The sequence below is a fragment of the Aethalodelphis obliquidens genome, unplaced genomic scaffold, assembly GCF_003676395.1.
Source record: "Aethalodelphis obliquidens isolate GAN/ISIS:26980383/991018 unplaced genomic scaffold, ASM367639v1 scaffold36, whole genome shotgun sequence".
Lineage (NCBI taxonomy): Eukaryota > Metazoa > Chordata > Mammalia > Artiodactyla > Delphinidae > Aethalodelphis > Aethalodelphis obliquidens.
The window spans coordinates 2,278,591-2,291,813 of NW_020837980.1; the positions used below are offsets into that span (position 1 = coordinate 2,278,591).

The following is a 13,223-nucleotide window of genomic DNA, read 5'->3' on the forward strand; positions in this document are numbered from 1 at the left end:
GTGCCCCGGTCCAGGAAGATCCCACATGCCGCAGAGCGGCTGGGCCCGTGAGCCATGGCCGCTGAGCCTGTGCATCCGGAGCCTGTGCTCTGCAACGGGGGAGGCCACAACAGTGAGAAGCCCGCGTACCGCCAAAAATAGAAAAAAACATAAAAAAGCAGCTGTGACATTTTCTTTTGACTATCTAGAAGAACTCAGGCACCCAAAGTTTAACACCTCATAATACTGGGGCAGTGACCTGCACTTTTCTGGTGTTGAAGAATCAGGTAATCAGCAGGAAGAACTAGATGGATAGCTGTGTAGCATTCAAGCTGGGCAGCACTCAACAAACAGATAGGAAGGACCATGAAGTCTGCCCTTATCTGATCTGTCAAGGTCTTCCAAGGTCCAAATGACTCCCAGAGCAGCAGACGATTCTTCCCCCAAAGTACTGAATTCATAAGTAAATACATGTACTATTGCTGCTATTCAATCTCACCTTTAAAAGCAAAACGGCATCATTTCCAGACCTATAGCCCCAAGGCTACATCTTCCATAGACACTGCAAAATTCATATGTCCAAAATTTAATCTCCCCTTGTTTTCAAAAAACCCCTGTAATCCTCTCAGCTCATTAAAATGGCATCACCATATGTCACCCAATTCTCCAAACCCAAAGCCTAGAAATTAGCCTTGACTCTTCTCTTTTCCCTCCACTCCAACCAATCTCTAAATCCTATTGGTTCTATTTCCATTACCTCTTGAATCTGTCTATCCAGTCTGCTGCTATTACTTTAGTTTAGGCTATTAACAAAAGACATCTTCCTAGTCTCCAACTCTCCATCTGTGACCGCTACAATTTGTTTACTACTTAACAGCTAGAGTTCTTTCAAAAACTCATCCTTGCTATGCATGTACTGTCCTTGCTTAAAACCTATCTATGACTCTGCACAAAGTACTTCAGACAAAGCCTAAACTGTTTAACGTAACACAGGCCATCATGCCCCCATTTTAGCTTTCTAGATCGGAAGGCAAGCCACCACAGCCATCCAACCCAGGCTGCTGCCTGTTTTTGTACAGTTTTCAATGTAAGGTTTTTACATTTTTTAATGGTTGAAAAAAATCAGAAGATGAATGATATTTCATAACACTGACAACTACATGAAATTCAAACCTCAGCATCCATAAAGTTTTATTGGAACACACCTCCCCCACCCCTGCCATTCATATGGTCTATGGCTGCTTTTCAGCTACAAGGTGAGCAGCTGTGACCTCCTAAGGTCAAGGATGAAACCCAGTCCTCCTAAAACCGAGTTTCCCTGCCAAGTTTATGATTAACCTCTCTTGTCCAAAACTTATTCCCTTTCTTGTCCCGTCCCTGTTCCCCTCAGGATTGAGGAGTATCAAAGAAAAGTGGGACTGAAACAAAGCAGGACCCTGTGAGGCCTTCCTGGGTACAAACTTTTCATATCCCCTGCTTCTTGCTTGGCCTTCCATGAGTTCCAGAGCAGACTCAAGCAGTTAATGATTAGAACAATAGCCACAGAACTCCTAGCTCTCCTGAAGGGATATAGATAACAATCTGATGCATATCTTTGAGTTGTTCTGAAGAAACTAAGATCCCCAACCAGGCAGAGGATGTTGAACACACCTTGACCACAAGCACACAGACCCCCAGACTGGATGGAACCAAAGGATGATAATTAATATTCCCCAAACATCACCCTGTTACCTCACTACCAACCAATCAGAAAAATGTCCGTGAGCTGATCATGCACCCTGCCACCCTCACCTGTAGTGTTGCCTTTAAAAACTCTTGCCTGAAAGCCATCAGGTGAGTTCCGGTCTTTTGATCATCCGCTGCCTGTTCATCTTGCTTGGCGCCCTGTACTTTCCCTCACCACAACCCAGTTGTCAGTAGATCAGCTTGGCTTCAGGTAGGACACGCGGAGCCCAGTTCGGTTCAGCAACAAGGGATGTCCCACAAAACCTAAAATATTTATTTTCTGCCCCCTTATAGAAGAAGTTTGCCTGTTCCCTCCTCTACACGCACCTCACCACTCTCCACTGTAGCCATCCTGAACTATTTGCAGTCCCTAACAGGCCACGTTTTTCTCTCAACCTGCTCCCCCCACCCTTCCATGGGTGTTCCGGCAGAACTAACTCCATCTTAGTATTTAACAGTTGTTCTGATTGTCTTTTTACTTGTCTGGTTCAAGGGTTCACCACTGAAGCCTCAGCACTCAGCACAATCCCTGCCCTCCTTCAGTGCTTGGTAAATGCGTGCTGATTGAATAAGCAAGCATCCTGAAGAGATGAACAAGACTGGGTTCCAATTTTCAAAAGCTTACAAAAGGAAGACATATAAACAACAAGTTAATCTACAAGGAAGAATGAAAAAGCACCAAAAAGTAGCAAGTACTCTGCAGCATAACCAAGGAGAGACAATTCCACCTGGGGAAAGGTCCCTCTTCTTTAGAAACCCTTCTGATTTAAACACAAGCCCCTGTCTCCGTGATGAAATGCTTACTGAGCTTTTTGTAGGCACGTAATGTCCTCATCTGTAAAATAAGCTAAATAATTCCGACTTCACAGGATTAAAAAAGAATATGGTTAATTACTGAAAGCACTCATCTCAGTGCGTGCTTTCTTACACAAAGTGCTCGGTAAACGGCAGTCACTCTCGGATCCGCTAAAACTCTCTGACGGTCACGGAGTCTGTATCCAAGGGGGTCCCTGGTGTGCATCGCCCGATGCTCGGCCAAGCATGAAACGCACCCCTGTAGTAAGAGCAGCGACCTCGCAGCCACGCGCGGCTCCAGGGGTACCGGGCTAGGTCGCGCGCGGGGCTGGCCGACTCTGAAAAGCGCCGGAGTCCGGCCGCAGGTCTGCAGAACGACAACTGCCGCAGCGCTTCTTTGAGAGTAAGGTTCCTTTCCATTTTATCCCGCCGCCGCTGCGGCGCACGGCGCCGGGCTCCGCCCCAAAGGGGCTCGGCAGTCGCCAGCGCGCCCGCGCCTGGTCACCGGAAGAGGCGGGCGACGTCACAAGGGCCTACGCGTCTTGTCGGGGCAGGAGTTGACAGACGGTCTCTGGCTGGATTTCGACGGCCCCGGGACCGCGGAAGAGGCTTCTGAGGGCGGCCGCGATGCCGAGCCAGCAGCGGGTCAGTCAGCTCCTGGATCTGTGAGTCCGCCCCGGCCCGCCTCCCTGTCGCCCCGCCCCGGCGCCGCCCGCGCCCGCCGCCCGCGCCCGCCGCCCCGCGCGGCTTCCCTTCCCCGCCCCCTTCTTGCCTCCCTCCGAGGAGGCCCTGCGGGTGTTTCTAGACCTGGGTCGCTGATTTTGTTTTCTCCTCGCTGAGGACCGTCGTACCAGGGGGCTGCCCGGCAGGCTTGCCCCTCTGGCCCCCGATAGATGTCCTGTCAGTCAGCCTTGACAGCTCCACGCCCGGGCGGTTCCTGGCAGCGGCCTGTCTCTGACGGGAGCTGAAAGCCTTGGTAAAACAAAACAAAACAAAAAACAAAACACTGGATGGGGCTCTCAAAAGCCTTCAGCAAAGTTCCACGCAGTTACTGTAACAGGGATAAATATTGATTCTTTGACATAGCGCTCAAATCCTTGATTGTGCTTGCTGGGTTCAGCTCCCGGTTTTGCTATTATTCTCCAGTTGTGTGACTATAGGAGAGTAATTTCACCTCTCTGGGCCCTAGTTCTTGATCTACAAAATTAGTATAATAACAGTACCTATCTCATGGCGTTGTAGTGAGCAATAAACTTAACGTATTTAAATCCTTAGAAGGCTACCTAGTATTATAAGGATTAACCTCCTTATTACTTAACAGCTAGATTAACACCTAGTATTAAAAGGATTAACCTCCTAATTAAAAGGATTAATTAATTAAAATAAATTTTTTTACTTGATATGAATATTTTATTGAGGGAGAAACCAGAAGCACAGAGGCATGTAGTTACAGGATGGCTTATAAAGTGAGCGCGAGGAAGTTGTTTAACCTTTACAATGGTTATTACGTTGGGAGTTTACAGACAGCAGGGGATTGGTTAAAAGTGATTATCTTACGCTATTTTAAGAAGACAATTGACGTTGATTATTAGAGGCATTTACAAGGAATAACCTGTTAAGTGTCACTTATGTTCATGATATAAACTAGATTTGGTTTCGCTTATGCAGTCTAACTGCCTTGGTCAGCTTGGGGGATTTTCAAGCCTGGTCTCCATTTATTTTATTTAAAAAGTCTCCGACTTTTGGTCTTTCTCTCGACAAGCTGAGAGTGTGAACCAATATGGTGTTACTCTCACTACCCCTTTGATGTAGTCCTTGGCATGGATGGTCATTGATGTAGTCCTTGGCATGGATGGTCATGTAGTTGCTGTTACCGGCAGTTACATAGTCACCCTGAATACGGTCAGTGGGATCATTGAGTTCTTCCAGTTGTCTAATCCTGATCGATAACATATGATGTGTGAGTAGTCGCTGAAAGACATTTAAACTCTTGAGAGGATACAAGGCACTAGGGAGGTTAATATAATGACTATGAGGGGAATAGTAGTCAAGGATTGAAAGATTCTCCAGAGCAGAGAGTCCCAGGAGCCATGATTTAACCAACTAAATAATCAAGGGAAGAAGCGTTGCCTATTTGATTAAAGACTGGCATCTGATCTTTAAGATCTTTTTGATATATTAACATAGAAACAACATTTTTTTTTTACCAGTTACAGTACATGCACCCACTGTCTTGGGTGGTTAGGGTGTCTAAGGCTATGCAGTTGTCTAAAATAACTCTGGCTAAAGAATTTACAAATTCTTGCTGTAACTGTAGAGATTTTGCAGAGGATAAGGTCTCTCCCAATGAAGTTTAAGTGCAGTCTTTTGTTGGTGTCTTTTCCAATAAACTGAGTCTCTGGGTTCTAATATATGGGGCACATTGTCTTCTTTGGAAGCAGATCACAGAAAGCTTTATGGACCTGTGGAAATAAGCCTTTCAATATTGCATTAGTGCCTTATAGTACTGAACTATGTCATGATTACTTAGGATGGGATGAACATGAGGATGTCTTATTTTAGGAGGCAGTGCTATAGGTAAGCTTCCATCTAAGTAGGCTTCTATATGGTGTGAGCAATCAAGTATTCAATAAGAAGCATTTCTATGGAAACAAAAAAAGGCAAATATTAAAGATTAGTTGGAACAAATTATAAATGTAGTTGTTGAGTCTAGAGAGCAGCCCGTCGAGAAAATTTTTGGAATTGAGCTCGGATTTTTAGATGAAGGTGGAATGAAGGTGGCAGTTTCAAACTGACAGATTTTCCTGGTTTGCAGTTTGAATGTCTTTGATGATGTCATCAGGTGTTCTGCTGAGCTCTGAGTGGCCTACATAGAAGTAGGTATGAAGGTTGTCTTGTCTATACATGATCTGTTGTGACTTCTCTGAAGTCTGTATCAAGACTGGTAGCTTTAGCTTGTAGAGTTTGAGGAAAAGGACAGTTTTAGTTTTTATTTCAAGTCAGAAGGGTAGGAGAAAATTGAAAATATTAGTTTGGAGAGTCATAGCCAGATGTTGGAGAAAACTAGAAGAGTTCAGGACCCAGTCCAGTTTACAGTTAGATACAAAACCTCAAAGACAATAAACAGGACTCGAATTTGATTATGAATATGCCAGTTTTCTGTTTAAACATAATTTTTCTCTCTGTAGTCACCTCATTTTTACCAAAGATAATCATAAGTAATTTGTTTGTAAAATAAGTCTAGTCTTTTTAAACTTGGCTTGTTATTTACATAAGTGCAGCAGGAACAGTGATTTTATGCACATTCTCAAATACGATACTCCAGTCAAAGCTTTGGTAATATCCAAGGGGCTTTATTGGCTCCATAAAGTCAACTTTAGATCCTTAAAACTGTCTTAATAAGTAAACTCAGGTTAGATCTTTAAAAGCCTCTTTATGCTAAGAAGGCAAGCCAAGGACTTGTCTAGTTGTGTCCTGTTACAAAGAGAACAGATTCTTATTGAATTTATGCAAATATCTATATTGCCATGAAAATAAGAATACTCAGTAAGGGTTGTTTTTTTGTTTTTTTTTTTTTGTAATTTGTTTGTTTTAATTCTGAAGGGATCAGGTAAGGAGAAAAAGTAAATGTTTCATTTTTGCTTTTAAAAGTATACTTTACCAAATTATTTTAAGTTTAGATAGCTTAGAAGGAGAGGAAAAAAAGCGTTCTTTAAATCTGGAAAACAAGCATTGAAGAACTGACAGTGTTTCAAACAAAGTCATAAAAGTTATAATTATTTTCATCAGTTCATTTGGTCCCATGTAATTAATCCTTGTTTTGCTTGATCTTGGGTTAGCAGGTTTATGAGTTAAGCAGTTTCTCCATTAGAGTTCTAGAAGTTCTTACTCAGTTTAGTGGTATGAGCTTAAAGTTATCAGAAACCTGTATTCCAGAGTACTTGTCAGGGTCCTTTCCATGAATCTCCATAAAGACAAAGCATTTTGGCCTGTAGTTGATTGTAAATGCTTTACTGTGAAGCAAAACTTAGTTACCTATTCAGCCAAAGTGACAACTAAAAGATTTCAAAAGCAAATACAGAAAGTCACATAGTTCTAAAAGACAAAACAAAACCAAAAAAACCTTACCTCTTGTAATGTTGTAAAGATTCAGTTTTCCTAAGTAGTTAGGTAACATGAAGCACAGGAAATTATTTTGCTAAGACACAGAATCTTTAGTTCCTAGACAGTTTACACAAAAGGTAAAGAAAAACCTTTTATAATACAGTAAGTCTCCTACATACAAACAAGTTCTGTTCCGAGAACGCGTTTGTAAGTCCAATTTGTTCATAAGTCCAACAAAGTTAGCCTAGGCACCCAACTAACACAATCGGCTGTATACTGCTGCTTTTACGCTTACTTCCGGACATCCTGGGCTTGAGATAAAGATACTGTACTACTGTACTCTATACAGTACTGTACAGTGAAGTACGCAAAAACACAACCCTTGTAGAGGATGCACACATGTGACTATGTATGCCAGACACGTGAACTAACTTATGTGATTGGACATGCGAATGCACGTTCGCATCTTTGAAAGTTTGCAACTTGAGGGTTCATGTGTAGGGGACTTACTGTATCTTATTAAAAGCAGACCAATAATTTAAGAAACTTTGTGCTTTTAACACAGAGGGTAAAAACGTTCTAGTTTGTTTCAGTTTATTATTGAGCTCATTTTTTAAAACCCTTATAAATAATTTTAGCTAACTTTGACCTTCCAACATAAAATTTCTAAACAAGCACTTTCTATATCCATTTAGAGTTTGTGTTATTCCTTTTCTCTTTCTCATTCTGGAATGAACAGTAATTTTACTTTACAAAATTGCTGTACAAAATTACTTTCTTTTTTCCATAACAAAAATACAACCTATATTCTTTGCATGCTCTTCTTCTAAAATTACATCCCATTTTCCTCTCATACTTTGTATACAAAGTTGTTTTCTTTCTTTCTTGTTTCTAGTATTTTTTTATATATTGATTATAAATTTTAACCTTTATTAACATTTATTTTCCAGTGAAAACTAGGAAGCATGCAGTTGTGAACTGTCATAATAGCAGCATCCTATAGTAGATTAGCAAATTCGTGAATACATAATTACAAAAAATTATATTTTTTAGAGACGTTTTCTCACAGTACAATTTTTTCTTACAGTTTTGTGGAGCTATAATTGACATACAGCACTGTGTAAGTCTGAAATATACAGCATAATGACTTACATACACAATAAGTTTAGTGAACATCTATTGTTTTATACAGATACAAAATTAAAGAAATAGAAAAAAGGGGTTTTTTCTTATGATAACTCTTAGAAGTTATTCTCATAACAGCTTTCATATGTAACATACAGCAGGGTTAATTATATTTATCATGTTGTGCATTATATCCCTAGTACTTATTATCTTATAACTGGAAGTTTGTAGCTTTTGACTGCCTTCATCCAATTCCCCCTGCCTCTGGTAACCACAAATCTGATCTCTTTTTCTATGAATTTGTTTGCTGTTTGTTTTTGAAGTATAATTAATCTACAACACTATGTTAGTTACTGTTACACAACATAGTGATTCAGTATTTCTATAAATTTCAAAATGATAACCATGATAAATCTAGTTACAGTGTCACCATATAAAGATATTATATAGTTGTTGACTATATTCGCCACACTGTACATTTCATACCCATGACTCATTTATTTTGCTGCTGGAAGTTTTGTACCTCTTAATCTTCCTCACCTATGTTTTTTCTGCCTCCCATCCCCTCCCCTCTGGCAACCAGCTCTTTGTTCTCTGTATCTGTAACTATTTCTGTTTTGTTTGTTCAGTTTTGTTTTTTAGATTCCACATATAAGTGAAATCATACAGTATTTGTCTTTCTCTGTCTGACTTACTTCACTTAGGATAATGCCCTGTAGGTCCATCCATATTGTTGCAAATGGCTAGATTTCATTCTTTTTAATGGCTGAGTAATATTCCATTTTAAAATATATATCACGTCTTTATCCATTCATCTGTTGATGGGTGCTTAGGTCGCGTCCATGTCTTGGCTATTGTAAGTAATGCTGCAGTAAACATAGGGGTGCATATATCTTTTTGAATTAGTGTTTTTGTTTTCTGTGGATAATTACCCAGCAGTGGAATTGCTGGATCATATGGTAGTTCTATTTTTAATTTCTTAAGGAATCTCCATACTGTTTTGCATAGTGGCTGCACCAATTTACATTCTCACCAACAGTGCACAAGGGTTCCCTTTTCTCCACGTCCTTGCCTACACTTGTTATTTGTCGTTTTTTGATAATAGCCATTCTGACAGGTGTGAGGTGATATCTCTGTGGTTTTGATTTGCATTTCCCTGATGATTAGTGATATTGAACATCTTTTCATGTACCTGTTGGCTGTCTGTGTGTCTTCTTTGGAAAAATATCTATTCAGTTCCACTGCTCATTTTTTAATCGAGTTGTTTGTTTTTTTTAATGTTGAATTGTATGAGTTCTTTGTATATTTTGGATATTAACCCCATATCGGATATACTGTTTGCAAATATCTTTATATTCAGTAGATGGCCTTTTTGTTTTGTTGATTGTTTCCTTTGCTGTGCAAAAGCTTTTTAGTACTTTTTTTTTTAATGTATATAGTCCCACTTGTTTATTTTTGCTTTTGTTTTCCTTGCCTGAGGAGACGTACCCTAAAATATTGCTAAGACCAATGTCAGAGAGCATACTGCCTATGTTTTCTTCCAGGAATTTTATGGTTTCAGGTCTTACGTTCAAGTCGCTAATCCATTTTTTGTTGTTGTTGCATTGGGTCTTCGTTGCTGGGCACGGGCTTTCTCTAATTGCGGTGAGTGGGGGCTACTCTTCATTGTGGCGCCACGAGCTTCTCATTGCGGTGGCTTCTCTTGTTGCAGAGCACAGGCTCTAGGTGGACAGGCTTCAGTAGTTGTGGCTCGCGGGCTCTAGAGCACAGGCTTAGTAGTTGTGGTGCACAGGCTTAGTTGCTTCACAGCATGTGGGATCTTCCTGGACCAGGGCTCGAACCTGTGTCCCCTGCATTGGCAGGCAGATTCTTAACCACTGTGCTACCAGGGAAGCCCCTCTAATCCATTTTGAATTGATTTTTATGTATGGTGTGAGAAAATGTTCTAATTTCATTCCTTTACATGTAGCTTCCAGTTTTCCCAGGAACACTTACTGGAGAGACTGTCTTTTCCCCATTGTATATTCTTGCCTCCTTTGTCATAGATTAATTGACCAGAAATGTATATTTCTGGGCTGTCTATTCTGTTCCATTAATCTATACTTCTGTTTTTGTGCCAGTATCATACTCTTCTGATTTCTGTAGCTTTGTAGTATAGTTTGAAATCAGGAAGCATGATACCTCCATCTGTGACCTTCTTACTCAAGATTATTTTGGATATTGGAGGGTCTTTTGTGTTTCCATACAAAATTTAAGATTATTTTTTCTAGTTCTGTGAAGAATGCCATTGGTATTTTGATAGGGATTGCACTGAATCTGTAGATTGCCTTGAGTAGTATGGTCATTTTAACATTTTTAATTCTTTCAATTCATGAACACAGTGTATCTTTCCATCTATTTGTGTCGTCTCCAATTTCTTTCATCAGTGCCTTATAGTTTTCTGAGTACAGATCTTTTACCCCCTTAGTTATATTTATTCCTAGGTATTTTATTCTTTTTGATGCAGTTGTAAATGGGATTGTTTTCTTAATTTCTCTGTCTAATAGTTCATTGTTAGTATACAGAAATGCAACAGATTTCTGTATATTTATTTGTATCTTGCAACCTTACTGAATTCATTGATGAATTATGGTAGGATTTTGGACAGTGTCTTTTGGATTTTCTATGTGTAGTATCATGTCATCTGCAAACAGTGATGGTTTTACTTCTTCCTTTCTGATTTGGATTCCTTTTATTTCTTTTTCTTGTCTGATTGCTGTGGCTAGGACTTCCAATACTATAGAAGTGGTAAGAGTGAGCATCCTTGTCTTGTTTCTTATCTTAGAGGAGATGCCTTCAGCTTTTCACTGTTGAGTATGATGTTAGATGTGGGCTTGTCATATATGGCCTTTATTATGTTGAGGTATATTTCCTCTGTACCCACTTTGTTGAGAGTTTTTTGTCATAAATCGTTGTTGGATTTTGTCAGAAGCTTTTTCTGCATCTATTGAGATGATATGATTTTCTTCTTCAATTTGTTAATGTGGCGTATCACATTAATTGCTTTGTGGATATTGAAACATTCAAGGATGAGATTAGTTCAATCCCATCCCTGGGTTAAATCCGCATTGATCATAGTGTATGACCCTTTTCATGTACTGCTGAATTCAGCTTGCTAATTTTTTTTTTTTTTTTTTGCGGTACGCGGGCCTGTCACTGTTGTGGCCTCTCCCATTGTGGAGCACAGGCTCCGGACACGCAGGCTCAGCGGCCATGGCTCACGGGCCCAGCTGCTCCACGGCATGTGGGATCCTCCTGGACCAGGGCATGAACCCGTGTCCCCTGCATCGGCAGGTGGACTCTCAACACTGAGCCACCAGGGAAGCCCAGCTTGCTAATATTTTGTTGAGGATTTTTGTGTTTATGTTCATTAGTGATATTGGCCTGTAATTTTCTTTTTTTTGTGATATCTTTGTCTGGTTTGAGTATCAGAGTGATGCTGGCCTCACAGAATGAGTTTGGAAGCATTCCTCATTCTGCAATTTTTTGGAATAATTTGAGAAGGACAGGTGCTAACTTTTTTCTAAATGTTTGGTAGAATTCACCTGTAAAGCCATCTGGTCCTGAACTTTTGGGAGGTTTTTAAGTTGCTGATTCAACTTCATTCACATTCATAATTGACCTGTTCATATTTCCGATAGTACGGTTTTTTAATCTGGCAAAAGACATGTTTATTATAACCCCAAGTAGCTTTTATCTGTAAAAATTAAGAAGCCAAAAACTTATGATAAATTTATGTTTAGCAATTAATGTTTCAGTATATTATCTTATTTGGAAATGATCTAGATAGGATATAATAGATAATGAATATCCATCATTTAAGTTAACTTAGCATAAACTTTTATCTTACATCTATTTAATTTACTTGTTTTTAGTAAATGTGCTTGGATTAAACATTAAACAGCTAATCATCATCTTATATTGTTTTTCTTGCTGCCAAATTTTATAATATAGAGATAGCACGAGCTTATTTTATTAGTAAACCTGGGTAGAAATGTTTGTATATTTGCATTATATTTAATGTTGACAACCCTATTTTATTAAACCAACACATTTAAAGTAGCTTTTATTTACCAAATATCATTCCAGATCACACCAACTTGAAAAGCATTTGGATTAGTTTCTATATTTCTGAGAGTTTTAAGAGCACTTAATTTATATAAGTGCTTATTTTCCTTTAAGCAGATTAAATAGAGCTCTTTAAAAAATATCACACACCATACATGAATTCATATATACATAAATATATAGACAGACACAAACAGAGATTGTATAACTTTCATTTTTAAATTTTAACCATGTGTCAGGTACAGTAATATAAAACTCAAAAGAATAGCTGGATCCAAATTATTTCTGGCAGATGTAATAAATTAAGGTTACCTGCTGATGGCTAGAGCTTTCTACCAAAATTTTTTTGGTAAATTTTTTTCTGTGTGCTGTAAGGATTCTTTTAGAGAAGCTGTTTTTGGAGTCATTTTGTCTTTTAGAAGCTTTTGCCTACCATCGTTTCTGAGAAATTTGGAATATTCTCTTTTTAAGGGTGTCCCTAAGGTGGACTATCTTATCTAAATTAAAGGTTCCCCAAAGTGGCCACTGCAATTCCAGTCATCCTTCATAAAGTTCACCCATTTTTCCAAAAGGCACAAGATCCTGGTCTGTGATTTGGACCAGGTGGAACCCATCTTCACCTTAGATTCTCCAGGACATCTTAACTCTGAGGGGTCCTGCTTTTGAACAGCTGTTCTGAAACACAGGAAATTACACTCCCGCCCCTTTTTGAACAGAATAGGGTGACTTATCAAAAAGTTTCAACAATAGTTGCTCAATAAAATTGGAGAGCTCAACACGAAAGGGAGTGAAGCTTGGATTCAAGAGAGGTGTACTGTGAAACTTCTTGGTCAGTGAGAAAACAGTGAGCATAATGGGCTCCATGAGTACTGGCACTTGTTTACTCACCAGCCTCTTGACTAATCAGGGATCTTCTGTAGGTCCCACTTCTGACACCAAAAACTGTCAAAAGAAAATTCAGAGAGATTTATTTGATACGAATATTTTATTGAGTGACAAATAAGCTATTTGTGAACAGAGAGACTTCAAACTGAAAGTGGTTAGAAGCTCAGAGGCATGTAGTTACAGGATGGTTTTTAAAGTGAGAATGAGGAAGTTGTTTAACATTTACGATGATTGGTTGTTACAGTGGGAGTTTACAGATGACAGGAGACTGGTTAAAAGTGTTTATCTTATACTATTTTAGAAGATGATTTAAGTTTTGCTTATTGTTATCAGAGGCATATACAAGAAATAATGTTACCTTTTGCTTAAGTTCATGAAATAAGCTATCAATAGATTAAGTTTAACTTATGCAGCCTAACTGGTTTTGTTTGCTTGGAGGATTTTCAAGCTTGGTCTCCATTTTATTTTACTTTAACACTAGCAAATAATAAACACTACTAAAC

The 13,223-nt window shown here is 39.2% G+C and overlaps 1 protein-coding gene and 1 long non-coding RNA gene across 7 annotated transcripts in view; one reads left to right on the forward strand and one right to left on the reverse strand.

Moving 5' to 3' along the window:
- Positions 1 to 1,067: 1,067 nt before the first annotated feature.
- Positions 1,068 to 3,029, reverse strand: LOC113632307 (uncharacterized). The gene is made up of 2 exons (XR_003437757.1): positions 1,771 to 3,029; positions 1,068 to 1,657 (listed from the first exon to the last, which is right to left on the reverse strand). It is a non-coding gene; the product is annotated as an uncharacterized LOC113632307 (long non-coding RNA).
- Positions 3,030 to 3,033: 4 nt separating this feature from the next.
- Positions 3,034 to 13,223, forward strand: part of AMN1 (antagonist of mitotic exit network 1 homolog) — a 65,727-nt gene continuing 55,537 nt past the window's right edge. Inside the window, exons 1-2 of one of the 6 annotated variants that reach the window (XM_027129293.1) lie at positions 3,051 to 3,164; positions 5,315 to 5,379. Coding sequence is in view for 1 of the 6 variants with exons in the window: in XM_027129291.1 (XP_026985092.1) it covers positions 3,127 to 3,164 (38 nt within the window). In the remaining 5 variants the exon portion in view is untranslated. Of the gene's footprint in view, positions 3,165 to 5,314; positions 5,380 to 13,223 lie in introns of all 6 variants that reach the window. The other 5 variants (XM_027129292.1, XM_027129296.1, XM_027129295.1 and 2 more) reach the window with 5 other exon arrangements.